The sequence below is a fragment of the Marmota monax genome, unplaced genomic scaffold, assembly GCF_021218885.2.
Source record: "Marmota monax isolate L192 unplaced genomic scaffold, Marmota_monax_Labrador192_F-V1.1 WCK01_AAM20220418_F8-fsc00043, whole genome shotgun sequence".
NCBI classification, from domain to species: Eukaryota; Metazoa; Chordata; class Mammalia; order Rodentia; family Sciuridae; genus Marmota; species Marmota monax.
This window is the reverse complement of record NW_026691982.1, coordinates 14,634,709-14,648,898: the sequence shown is the minus strand read 5'-3', so window position 1 is coordinate 14,648,898 and position 14,190 is coordinate 14,634,709. Positions and strand designations below refer to the sequence as shown.

Sequence of the window (14,190 nt, the reverse complement as noted above, 5' to 3'; positions counted from 1 at the left end):
CTTCTGTTGATGGGTATTTGTAACAACAGCTAAAGTTGATGCAAAGATGTAAAACATCTTTGTTTACATCTGCTTGAACAGTCTAGGAATTTTTGAAATTTATAACTTCAAGTGGAAGTACTGAATTGTAGGGCATGTGCTATCCAAATTTGCTCTCTCTAAAATGCCTGTCAATTTTTACTCCTACTTGTACTATTTCTGTTTATACTTCCCCAAGTCCTTGCCAATATTTGACTTTGTCATGTTCTTTAATTTTTAGCTTCAGCCTGACTGAATTTGAACATATTTACATATAATTATGGACCACTTCTCTTTTTCTGTTCTAAATCAATTGCCTATTCACATCTTTTGCTGATGTTTAAATTTTTTTTTTTTAGTGGATAACCATTATCAGTATTCTGCACGAAAAATATATTCTAGAAGCACATGACTTGCTTTAAAAATTTATTTTACTATTTTAGTACACAGAAGTTTCTTCATTTTAATGAAGTCAGATTGATGTTTTATTTTATGGTTTGTAGTTTTTGAACCTTCTTGAAAAAATATTTCCTATATTTTGACATACAGATTTCACTATTTTGTTTTCAATATTTAAGGTCTTGCTTTTTGTTTTCAGAACTTTGACCTATTTGGAATGTATTTTTGTGAGTAGTGTTTTCCAAATTTTTCCATAGTGCTAACCCATTATTCCAGCATCATTTGCAGAATGACACATTCTTTTCCTATTATTTTGAAATGCCACTCATGGCTTACCTGATCTAGGTATATATACTGCATATTTCTTGCTTTCCCTTGGTTTATTTTTCTGTCCCTAAACACTGTTTAATATCTCATAATATTTTTTATTGGGGTAAAATATATAAAAAAATTTCCATTTTACATTTTTAAGTATACAGTTCATTGACATTAAGCCCATTCACTAATGTAACTGTCATCACTGTCTACTGCAAGAACTTTTTCATCATCTCAAAACTCTGTGCCCTTGTGGGGAAGAGGGATGCTTTTGGGCCCCCAGCACTCTGAACACCAGAAAAGTGAAAGGGTTGTGGAACCTCTGAGCTTGGAGTTGCTGCCTGCGGAGTGTGAGTGGTGCGTGAGCCTCCCCAGTGAGATCAAGGCCCTATGCCAGAACTGATGGGGACCTGATCAAGAGGCATACTGGCCCTGTGGCTTCCAGGTGGTGTCGGTGGAGACAGGGCCTGAGCCAGGATCCATAACCATAATAAGATGATAAAAATAACAATAATTCTCCTCCTGCAACCCGCCGCCAGCATGGCGCACTACAACTTCAAGAAGATTACGGTGGTGCTGTCCTCCAAGGACTTTATCGACCTGACATTATCGAAGACTCAACGAAAGACTCCAACAGTGATTCATAAACATTACCAAATTCATCGCATTAGACATTTTTATATGAGAAAAGTCAAATTTACTCAGCAGAATTACCATGACAGACTCTCACAGATTGTAACAGATTTTCCCAAATTGGATGATATCCATCCATTTTATGCTGATTTGATGAATATTCTGTATGACAAGGATCATTACAAGTTGGCTCTAGGACAGATTAATATTGCCAAAAATTTAGTGGACAATGTTGCTAAAGATTATGTACGGCTTATGAAGTACGGTGATTCTCTCTACCGCTGTAAGCAGCTGAAGCGTGCTGCCCTTGGGCGAATGTGCACCATTATCAAGCGGCAGAGGCAGAGTTTGGAATATCTGGAACAAGTGCGTCAGCATTTAAATTTATCCCGCTTGCCAACCATTGACCCAAATACAAGGACTCTGCTTTTGTGTGGGTACCCAAATGTTGGGAAATCCAGCTTCATTAATAAGGTGACGAGAGCAGATGTGGATGTTCAGCCCTATGCATTTACCACCAAGTCTCTGTTTGTTGGGCACATGGATTATAAGTATCTGCGTTGGCAGGTTGTAGATACTCCAGGGATTTTGGATCATCCTTTGGAGGATCCGAACACCATCGAAATGCAGGCTATCATGGCCCTGGCGCACCTTCGAGGAGCTGCGGTTCTGTATGTGATGGACTTGTCTGAACAGTGTAGACACGGGCTGAAAGAGCAATTAGAACTTTTCCAGAATATCAGACCTCTCTTTATCAATAAACCTCTTGTAATTGTAGCAAACAAATGTGATGTGAAACAAATAGCTGAACTTTCTGAAGATGATCAGAAAATATTTGTAGACTTGCAAGCAGAAGGATTCCCTGTAATAGAGACCAGTACCCTGACTGAGGAAGGTGTTATTAAAGTTAAAACAGAGGCTTGTGACAGGCTTTTGGCACACCGAGTGGAAACAAAAATGAAAGGAAACAAAGTGAATGATGTGCTGAACAGGTTGCATTTAGCTGTGCCTAACAAGAGAGATGATAAGGAGAGTCCCCCTTTCATCCCAGAAGGAGTAGTGGCATGCAAGAGGGGAATGGAAATTGGGGAGCCCAAGAAGAAAAGGGAACGGGATCTTGAGCTGGAAATGGGAGACGATTATATTTTGGATCTTCAAAAATACTGGGATTTAATGAATTCATCTGAAAAATATGATAAGATACCAGAGATCTGGGAAGGCCATAATGTAGCTGATTATATTGATCCTGCCATCATGAAGAAATTGGAAGAGTTAGGAAAAGAAGAAGAGCTAAGAACAGCTGTGGGGGAGTATGATAGTGAAGATGAGGAAATGATGGAAATCAGACAGCTAGCAAAACAAATTAGAGAAAAAAAAGAAGCTGAAAATCCTACAATCAAAGGAAAAGGATACACAGGGACCTAGGATGCCTCAAACTGCTAAGAAGGTTCAGGGGACAGTTTTGGAAAATGAGATGCGTAGTCTTGGTGTTGACATGAATGATAAAGTCAATGCCCACTATGCAGTCCAGGCAAGAAAATCTCGGAGTGTCACTAGGAAGAGAAAGCGGGAAGAATCTGTTCCTCTCTCTTCTGTAGCCTGGAGTAGGAGCTGCTCTCGACCTCCACGTGATGTTTCTGGTCTTCGGGATGTCAAGATGGTGAAGAAAACCAAGACTATGATGAAGAATGCTCAGAAGAAGATGAATCGCTTGGGGAAGAAAGGGGAGGCAGATAGACATGTGTTTGATATAAAGCCCAAGCACTTACTCTCTGGAAAGAGGAAAGCTGGTAAAAAGGACAGGAGATAGCATCCTTTTTAGTTGACATGGTTGCCTAGAGTGTTACTGTTTGATTCTTGGTTTGGTTTCATGAAATTGGAATCATGATCTAGTAACTGAAAAGACAGTGGAAGTAACTAAAGTTCTTTCTTTCTTTCCTGAAAACTGGATAACCATATATAGGTGTGGGGAATTTTAATCACTTCATGATACTATAATTTTGAGTAGATAGTATTTCTGCATTTAACGGAGTGTTTGCTTCAGAGTCACCATATAAGCTTCAGATGTCAAGTTTTCAACAACAAAATCACAAAGAAACAAAGTATGGCCTAATAAAGTAAAAGCTTGATAAAGCCATCCCTTGTAGCTGACTTAATAGATAATAGACTTTCAACAAACTGCTAGGGAAGATTTGCAGAAGTAGAAGTATTGGTGTTACTTGGTTGTTTTGATGGAGAAAACACTTTTGCAAGAGGGAGAGTTGGATCATCACACCTGAAGAGCCCTTTTTGTGAAGAAGCACTCTGCTTGTTGGGCGTAGACAGAGGCTACCAGCCCTCCCCTGCAGGATAGGAGGCATATCCACTTATGAATGTGTTAGAACCCTATGTTTAAAATTCTCTCTTAAATTATTTTATAGTCTTTTTGTACAATATATCATTGTAATCTGTCTTCAACTATTTTATCCAAAATAAACCTTCAGAAGAAAAAAAATAACAATAATCCATAATAAGATGAAGCATCTTATTTTATGACTGAAGTTCCAAGTAAATGGCTCAACTCCTCCCTGGCATACGCTTCATTGTCTCCTCCAGGGATCTGGGCTACAGAATCTTCATTTTCATTTTGATTGTTTCCCCCCCAGTGTATGAAAGTTTTCACTTATCTTGAAAGTGAGTCAGCATAGTTAAGGGTGCTGCTAGGGATGAGGCAGATTCAGTGGCCCAACCAAGAGCATCATGCAGTTCCCTTCGCCATGGCTGGCCCCCATTTGAGAACTATAAGCAGTTGCTTGGCGCCTTGGATTAATCCCCCTTGTGTGCTGATGTTGTTGGGATGTACCTGAGCAGCATAATAGGGGAACTGCCTGTGATTAGGTGTTATCTGATGTTTGAGATGCTGGCCAGGCCCTTAACCACCCTGTTTGTATTGGGGTATTTCTACAATATCCATAGTTGTGGATTTTATGTGGTAACTCAGATCATTAATCCACTGGTGCAGACCACCAGGCTCCTCACCTGCCTCAGAAGCAGGTCTGGAAAAGGAAGGTGAGCTCATGGAATGCCACACCTAGGCGGGCAATATTCTGGACTCCTTGATTGCTGGCTACTGGGTGTTCCTATGCTGGGACCTGTCTTTCATTGTGCCTGGGGCCATCATGGCAGCCATGGGAATAGTGTGCTTTCTATTTCTCATCCAACATCTGAAAGACATCAGATGCTCCTCCTCCCTGTCTACACTTTCAAAAGGCTATGAGAATCTAACAAACAGATGTGGACTCTAGAAGCCAACCTTACACAGTGAAAGGAACAGGCTCCTGGACCCAGAGATGCAGTGCTTACTACTGTCCTAGGGGAAGAGTCCCATATGCCCAAGTTATGTGGTTGTTTTCCCTGGTGACAGCAGCAACTTCCTGGCCCTCATCAGCTTCACTTGGGCCTTTGAGAATCCCTGGTGTGGGAGTTCTCTCTGTGCTGTTTGCTGAGCAGGTCAGCTTCACTTTCCTCTTTTGGCTTCCGTCGTACATCACCAGCGTAGATCACCTTAATGTCAAAAAAGCAGGAAAGCTCTCCATTTTGTTCAATGTGGCCAGGATCTTCACTCCATCATCAGCAAGATGGGCCTAGAAGACACTGTAGCCATTCTGGTGTTTAGCAGGGGCCTGGGCAGGGGGCTGAAGGTACTAATCACCACCATCCTCTCTGCCAACCTGGGGACTCATAAGCGTCTGAAAGGGAACTCTCATGCAATCTCTGGGTCTGTAGGAGCTGCCCAGAGCCCTCTGCTGGTAGGAGTCATCTCTCTCTCTGAGAGGAGCAACCTGTTGTATGTACTGAAGTTTGCATATGCCTGTGCCTTGCTGTTCCTAATCTGCTTCATATATAAGAAGGTGAGCTGTCCATGGCTGGTGGTGTGGGACCAAGCTCTTCTGTTCTGTGCAGGAAGCAGCTGAGCCCATCCTTCACAAACTGTCTATTTAAATAGATATGGAACTCAGGATAGCAGTGGCAGGTCCAGGGAACTGCTGAGTGCCTTAACTGAGCCAATGGACAGATGGTCTAGCCTGCCCAAGCTTGCAGATGTGAGTCCATCCAGGTTCTCAAATATGGTGTGTGACAGCCACTTAGGATGAGCCTGCTTCTCTAGATTTTTACTTCTGAATAAATCTTGGCTTGATGGTAGATACTATCTTGACTATTCAAGGATTTTAAAAGTGTTTAAAACATAGCATTTAAAGTCATTTCAGTAGAAAGATTGGTCCTAATGCTCACTCATGATCTAAAGTTTTGTTTTTGTATTTAAAAAAAATCAGTTTTCTACCAGACTCATTTCATTCATCTCTTGGTAAGATATTTGATTTCTTACCTGTAGCTTGAAAGTTTGTGGTACAGTCTCAGTGTGGCTTTTATATTCACTCTCCCTCCAATTTCTGTAAAAACTTCAATGGTTTCCTGATTAAGAATTTTTTTCATTATTAAAATTTAATAACTTTACTAACAAGGGCCTTAGCATTGATTGTTTTAAATCCCGTTTTCCTGAGTTACATTGTTCTCATAAAAATGTCTTCCTTTAATGAAAAATTTATTCTACCATGTCTTTGAATTTTTTGTTTGTTTCTTCTTCAAGGACAACAAACATGCACCGATTGGATATCCTTTGTCCTACACCTATAATTGTTCTCCAATCTTCTTTGCTCTTTTCATATTATCTTACTTAGTTTTCTATAGTCTATGCAACACATTCCTCTTTTTATCTGTCTACTATTTGAGTTGCATCTTATGTGGTTTTCCTTTTCTTGAAGTATTTGTATTGTTCATTTCTTTTCACAGCTCTTTCAGATCATTTAAAAAGCCTTTCTCCAGTTTTATTATCAACTTAAAAAATGAGTCTTTCTTGAGCTCTCATTTAATAATGCCAACAATGCCTATATTTAATTTCTTTTAAAGGAAATGTCTTATTTCCATTATTTTTTAGCTGCTTTGTAATTTGTTTTGAAGTGTGAAAGCAATTTCCTTTGTCCTTTGTCTCTCATATTTTGGGCAAAGAGCTGTATTAATTTTTCATAGATCCTGTGCTTAAACATTACAGAACTGAAGGCATGAGTGTATCTGCCTTGGCATTTCTGCATTATGTCCCTGTTTCTTCTTGCTGCAGGATCTAGTCATTTTTCCTTGGGTAATCAGAAGGTGGAGAAAAGGATGGGCTGCCAACAATCTCTGCAAAGCTCAGAAGTGTTAAAAGTCCGCACCATTTACATTAATGACCCCCTTAAGAACACTTTCTGCACAAATAGCATCAGGTGAGAAGAGTCTATGTGCTTTGGAGGGGAGAAGGGTGGAAGAAAATGTGAGTTTCCTTCCAAAATGCAATACTTTGTATAAATCAAATCATGTGATTCTTTTTTATCTAGTTACAGTGTTTTTTTTTTTCCAAACCTTGAAAAAACTAAATTCTCACGTTCACTTTGAAACAAGGATTGGCTCTGGGCTCCCCTTATAGGCCCCTCACCTTCCCTGTTCTGAACAGCCTGTGCTAGCACTGGTTCTGGTTCACAGCTCTTACCATGCAGATCACTGACAGCTGATAGTGCTCTTTAGCAATAGTTTTAAATGTGAGGCAAAGTGCTATCAAAAGAACCCTCCTAGATCCGCTGGACTCCCCACCAATACCTTATACTTTTAATTGAGAATCACCAGGCCTCTATTTCATGAGGCATTTGTTGAGTTTCATATTTACTTCAGAGGCAGAATTAGATGAAAACTTGAAAGGAAACTACTTTTTTTTTGTTTGTTTCTTTTTAAGGATTGAATTCAGGGCCTCACACATGCTAGGCAAATGCTCTATCACTGAGCTCCTTCTTGAGCCAATTGAAACCACTTTTCGAGTGATTTTCCCCTCTCTTTTTTTAACCAGGAACTAAGGCCAGGTGTTGGATATACTAACTTAATAATCTTTAAGGTTTTCGGTTATGAACTAATCATATAGCTTAAAAATCTGTCGTTGATATGGCAAGAAAAGGGATATATCCCTGGGGGCCCCAAATGAGGGCACATCAGGGATACTAAGAGGTAGGGGACACTGAGGTGCATTTTGCTTAGGAGACTCTACCTAGTTCTATTGACCTGGTGTTTCAGTTGTAACACTCAGTTGTGGAAGAGGAATGATCTGAGTTCATACATGGTGGACTAAAGAATTAAAGACCCTGTCTTTGTAAAATCAGGACATCAGAGGGCTACACCCTAAATGAAGAGAGAATAAAAATTAAAATCTGTCTTGCAAAAAGAGACACAGTGAGAAAACACGCTCCTTTAAAATTGGCCCAGTTTAGGAAAAAAAAATTCTTTTAAGAATTATTAGCACTCATTGACCACCTTCTCATGGTTTTGATCCCTAAGTTGGTATTTGTGCAATCCAGAAAAACTCTAACTTACAATATATTTTAAAATGGTGTCATGTTGCTAGTATCCCAAGGAATAAGGAGGAATATTCATTGGTATGGGCCTGAAAAATTTCCCAGAAATCAAGTTTGATCAAATATGAGCTAAAAAGCTACCAACGCATGAAAAAGCAAGGTCTCACTAGTGAGAGGAAACATAAAGAATGAAACAAATAAAAACAAGCAGACACTATAAAGACTTCAAGTAGTAGAAGTATCGTGTACAGACTATAAAATTAGAATGTTTTCTACTAAACACAATAGCATAATATGATTAAAGGAATAAAGAGAATATTGAAAGTATAAAGACTACTTTAAAAAAGACCTGAGTAGTTCTAGAAAAGAAACAAATAGAACCTAGAAATAAAAATATGATAATCTATTTTGAAAAAATCTCAGTGAATGAGGTAAAAAGAGGAAGTGGGGAGATACAACCAAAAGTAGACTTAATATATACTATTAAATATATAGGAGAAAATGCTCCTGATATAGATATGTTACTCTTGCAATATAGAAAGATGAAGAATTGGAAAATATTAAGGACTAGTTCAGACACATAAATGGCAGAGTAAGCAGCACTAGTCTGTGTTAGAGTTCCAAAATGGGAGTTTAAGGGAATGATATAGACATTATTTTTCATTATTCAAAGAAATAATGGCCCAAGCTTTCCCAGAACAAATGAGAGATATGAATCCTAAAATTCAGGAACAAAAATCTCAAGATGATAAATGAAAAGAAATTCATTTCTAATTACATGGCATACAGAACATGTGAAGGCTCCAGTATCAACCTGTGTATAAATATAAATAAAGCTTAAGTTTCTTCTTTCAGATTAAAACATTCAAATGAAATGTTTAGTATCTTTTTCCTGTGAATTATTTGCAGCAGCACACTTTTTATGACAACTACTGTAGCTACCTTCATATTATTTTTTCCAGGGGAGATAATCAACCCATTTAATAGTAGATGAAACCAAATCAGGAAAAAAGTATATCATTTGTTTTTGGGCACCTAGCCATTTATTTAGTGGCAAGGTCAGATTAAAATGCAAGAGGGATCTCACATGATTAGAACAGAAGAAACACAAAGAAGTGGATGTGTTGAGAGGTGAAGGGATGGATGTGGCCTGGGTATCAAAGATAGTGATGCAAATTCAGACGTCTAAATAGTTATTCTTATGACTTACCTTTCTGAAATTTATTTAGGGAATTTGCCAATATGTTCATTTTTAGATATTAAAAACTTCTGGTTACATATATGAAAAAATAGTTTAATAAAAGTTATCCATAACTTTATTCTGAATTTATTTTACAGATGAAATTGCATGATGTATGGGATTTGTTTCAAAGTAATGCAAGGGAGAAGTGAGGAAGTGGGGGAATGAACAAAACAAAATTGGCCACAAGTTGATACTTGCTAAAGCTGGAATATATATATAGGGATTCATTGCCTGGTCTCTCCATCTTTGTGCATATTTGAAAGTCTCCACAATAAAAAGTAATTTAAAAATTAACTTATTGGTAAAGTTTCTTTTTAGCTTAAATCAATGTAATATGGGATGTAAATATTATAATCAGGGATGAAACAAACTTTCATGATTTAAAAAGGTTTTTTTATTTTTGGTAGATGGACAGCATGCCTTTATTTTATTTGTTTCATTTTTATGTGGTGCAAAGGATCAAATCCAGTGCCTCACACATGCTAGGCAAGTGCTCTGCCACTGAGCTACAGCCCCAGCCCTATGATTTTTTTTATACCTTTATTTTGTTTATTTATTTTTATGTGGTGCAAAGGATCAAACCCAGGGCCTCACACATGCTAGGCAAGCGCTCTATCACTGAGCTACAACCCCAATCCCTCATGATTTTTTTTTCAAATTAATATTTTTTAAAATTTTAATTTGTTACATATGACAGCAGAATGCATTATAATTCATATTACACATATAGGGCACAATTTTTCATATCTCTGGTTGTACACAAAGTAGAGTCACATGATTCTTGTCTTCATACAATATACTTAGGGAAATGATGTCCATCTCATTTCACTGACTTTCCTGCCCCTTCCCTTCCTCTTCCTCTCCTTTGCCCTATCTAGAGTTCATCTAATCTACCCATGTCCTACCCCCACACCAACCACATTATGAATCAGCATTCTTAAATCAGAGAAAACATTAAGCATTTGTTTTTTGGGGATTGGCTAACTTCACTTAGCATTATCTTCTCCAACTCCATCCATTTACCTGCAAATGCCATGATTTTTATTCTCTTTTATTGCTGAATAATATTCCATTGTGAATATATGCCACATTTTTTAATCCATTCATCTACTGAAGGGCATCTAGGTTGGTTCCACAGTTTAGCTATTGTGAATTGTGCTGCTATAAACATTGATGTGGCTGTGTCCCTTTGGTATGCTGTTTTTAAGTCCTTTGTGTATAGACCGAGGAGAAGGGATAGCTGGGTCAAATGATGGTTCCATTCCAAGTTTTCCAAGGATCTCCATACTGCTTTCCATATTGGCTGCACCAATTTACAGTCCCACCAGCAATGTATGAATGTGCTTTTTCCCCACATCCTTGCCAACACTTATTGTTGTTTGTCTTCATAATAGCTGCTATTCTGACTGTAGTGAGATGATATTAGTTTTGATTTGCATTTCTCTAATTGCTAGAAATGTTGAATATGTATTTTTGTGTATTTGTTGATTGGTTATATATCTTCTGAGAAGTGTCTGTTGAGTTCCCTGGCCTATTTATTGACTGGGTTATTTATTTTTTTGGTGTTAAGATTTTTGAGTACTTTATATACCCTAAAGATTAGTGGTCTGATGTGCATGTGGTAAAAATTTGTTCCCAAATTGGAGCTCTCTATTCATCTCACTGATGATGTTTTTTTCTTTTGCTGAGAAGAAGTTTTTTTAGTTTAAATCCATCCCATTTATTGATTCTTGATATTAGTTCTTGTGCTATAGGAATCTTATTAAGGAAGTTGGGGCCTAATCCGACATGATGGGGATTTGGGCCTGATTTTTCTTCTAGTAGATGTAGTGTCTGTGGCTTAATTCCTAGATCCTTGATCCGCTTTGAGTTGAGTTTTGGCATGGTGAGAGATAGGGGTTTAATTTCATTTTGTTGCATATGGATTTCCAGTTTTCTGAGCATCATTTGTTGAAGAGGCTATCTTTTCTCCAATGTACATTTTTGGCGCCTTTGTCTAATATAAGATAAATGTAATTTTGTGGGTTAGTCTCTGTGTCCTCTATTCTGTACCATTGGTCTATAGATCTATTTTGGTGCTAACATCATGCTGTTTTTGTTACTATTGCTCTATACTATAGTTTAAGGTCTGGTATAGTGATGCTACCTACTTCACTCTTGCTAAGGATTGCTTTGGCTATTCTGAGTCTCTTATTTTTCCAGATGAATTTCATGATTGCTTTTTCTATTTCTATGAGGAATATAATTGGGATTTTCATTGGAATTACATTAAATCTGTGTAGATTTTTTGGTAGTATGGTCATTTTGACAAAATTGATTCTGCCTGTCCAAAAATAAGATAGATCTTTCCATCTTTAAGATCTTCTTTAATTTCTTTCTTTAGGGTTCTCTAGTTTTCATTGTAGAGGTCTTTCACCTCTTTTATTAAGTTGATTCCCAAGTATTTTATTTATTTTTTTGAGGCTATTGTAAATGGGTAGTTTTCCTCTTTTCCCTTTCAGAGGGTTTGTCACTGATACACAGAAATGCTTTTGATTTATGGGTGTTGATTTTATATCCTGCTACTTTACTGAATTCATTTACTAGTTCTAGAAGTTTTCTGGTGGAATTTTTTGGGTCTTCAAGGTACAGAATCATATCATCAGCAAATAGTGCCAATTTGAGTTCTTCTTTTCCTATGTGTATCCCTTTAATTTCTTTCATCTGTCTAATTTCTCTGGCCAATGTTTCAAGAACTGTTAAATAGAAGTGGTTAAAGAGGGCATTCCTGTCTTGTTCTAGTTTTTATAGGGAATACTTTCAATTTTTCTCCATCATGAATGATGTTGGCCTGGGGATTAGCATAGATAGCGTTTACAATGTTGAGATATGTTCCTGTTATCCCTAGTTTTTCTAGTGTTTTGAACATGAAGGGGTACTGTATTTTGTCAAATGCTCTTTCTGCATCTATTGAGATGATTATATGATTCTTATCTTTAAGTCTATTGATGTGATTTCCATATGCCGAACCAACCTTGTATCCATGGGATGAACCCCACTTGATTGTGGTGCACTTTTTAATGTGTTTTTGTATGAAACTTGCCAGAAATTTATCGAGAATTTTTACATCTATATTCATTAGAGATATTGGTCTGAAGTTTTCTTTCTTAAATGTGTCTTTGGTTTTGGAATCAGGGTGATATTGGTCTCATAGAATGAGTTTGGAAGTGCTGCCTCCTTTGCTGTTTCCTGAAATAAATTGAAGAGTATTGGTATTAGTTCTTCTTCAAAGGTCTTGTATAACTTGGCTATGTATTCATCCAGTCCTGGGCTTTTCTTAGTTGGTAGACTTCTTATGGCATCTTCTGTTTCATTGCTTGGCATTGATCTGTTTAAATTGTGTTTATCATCCTGTTCAATTTGGGTAAATCATATGACTACAGAAATCTGTTGATGCCTTTGATATTTTCTATTTTATTGTAAAACAAGTTTTCAAAATAATTTCTAATTATCTTCTGTATTTCTGTTATGTCTGTTGTGATATTTCCTTTTTTATCACATATGTAAGTAGTTTGAGTTTTCCCTCTCCTTTTGTTCATTAGCATGGCTAGGGGTTTGTCAATTTTATTATTTTTTTTAAAGAACCAACTTTTTGTTTTGTCATTTTTTTGTTTCAATTTCATTGATTTCAGCTCTGATTTTAATTATTTCCTGTCTTCTACTATTTTTTTGTGTTGATTTGTTCTTCTTTTTCTAGGGCTTTGAGATGTAATTTTAGATCATTTATTTGTTGGCTTTTTTCTTCTTTTAAGGAATGAATTCCATGCAATGAACTTTCCTCTTAGAACTGCCTTCATAGTGTCCTAGTGATTTTGATATGTTGTCTCTATGTTCTCATCCTCATTCACCTCTAAGAATTTTTAAATTTCCTCCTTGATGTCTTTTGCAACCCATTGTTTATTCAGTAGCATATTATTTAGTCTCCAGTTGTTGGAGTAGCTTTTATTTCTTATTTTATCATTGATTTCTAATATCATTCCATTATGATCTGATAGAATGCAGGGTAGTATCTCTACTTTTTTATATTTGCTAAGAGTTGCTTTGTGGCATAATATATGATCTATTTTAGAGAAGGATCCATATGCTGCTGAGAAGAAAGCAAATTCTCTCATTGATGGATGAAATAGTCTATATATGTCAGTTAAGTCTAAGTTATTGATTATATTATTGAGTTCCATAGTTTCTTTGTTCAGCTTTTGTTTGGAAGATCTATCCAGTGGTGAAAATGTTGTGTTAAAGCCACCCAAAATTATTTGTTGTTGTCTATTTGACTCTTGAACTTGAGAAGAGTTTGTTTGATAAATGTAGATGCTCCATTGTTTGGAGTATATATATTTATTATTGTTATATCTTGTTGATGAATGGTTCCCTTAAGCAGTGTGAAATATCCTTCTTTATCCCTTTCGATTAACTTTGGCTTGAAGTCTACTTTATTTATGAGGATGGACACCCCTGCTTGCTTCTGCAATTGATGTGAGTGGTATGATTTTTCCCAACCTTTCACCTTCAGACTGTGGATGACTTTTCCTATGTGATGAGTCTCTTGGAGGCAGCATATTGTTGGGTCTTTTTTTTTTTTTTAAAGTCCAATCTTCCAGTCTTTTGATTGGTGAGTTTAGGCCATTAACATTCAGGGTTATTATTGAGACATGATTTATATTTCATGAATTGTTTATTTTTAGTATTCAACTTGACTTGGTTTTCCCTCTGATTAGTTTTCCCTTTAGTGTAAAAATCTCTTTGCTGATTTTTATCGTTGTTTTTCAATTCCACTTCATGGAATATTTTGCTGAGGATGTTCTTAGTGCAGGCTTTCTAGTTGGAAATTCTTTTAACTTTTGTTTATTATGGAAGGTTTTTATTTCATCATCAAATCTAGAGCTTAATTTTGCTAGATACAAGATTCTTGGTTGGGATTCATTTTGTTTCACAGCTTGTTATATGTTGTTCCAGGATCTCCTGGCTTTGAGGGTCTGGGTTGAAAAATCTGCTGAGATACGAACTGGTCTCCCCCTATATGTGATCTGATTCCTCTCTCTTGTGGCCTTTAAGATTCTATCCTTATTCTGTATGTTAGGCATAATGTACCTTGGTGTAGATCTGTTGTAATTTTGTAAATTTGGTGTCCTG

At 36.9% G+C, this 14,190-nt stretch overlaps 2 protein-coding genes and 1 pseudogene across 4 annotated transcripts in view; all 3 read left to right on the top strand.

Annotated features, from left to right (window-relative positions):
* Positions 1-971: 971 nt before the first annotated feature.
* On the top strand, positions 972-3,749 carry LOC124094374 (GTP-binding protein 4-like). The gene is given in 2 exon segments (XM_046447050.2): positions 972-2,736; positions 2,738-3,749. Coding segments are annotated over 2 exon segments (1,947 nt in total). The 5' UTR covers positions 972-1,227; the 3' UTR covers positions 3,176-3,749.
* Positions 3,746-5,318, top strand: LOC124095294 (glucose-6-phosphate exchanger SLC37A1-like; annotated as a pseudogene).
* Positions 5,319-6,325: 1,007 nt separating this feature from the next.
* The window catches only part of LOC131424342 (phospholipid-transporting ATPase IB-like), a 65,761-nt gene continuing 57,896 nt past the window's right edge, over positions 6,326-14,190 (top strand). For 2 of the 3 annotated variants that reach the window (XR_009227166.1, XM_058580796.1), the window contains exon 1: positions 6,326-6,665. Coding sequence is in view for 2 of the 3 variants with exons in the window: in XM_058580796.1 (XP_058436779.1) it covers positions 6,496-6,665 (170 nt within the window). In the remaining variant the exon portion in view is untranslated. The remainder of the gene's footprint in view (positions 6,666-14,190) is intronic. The other variant, XM_058580795.1, reaches the window with a different exon arrangement.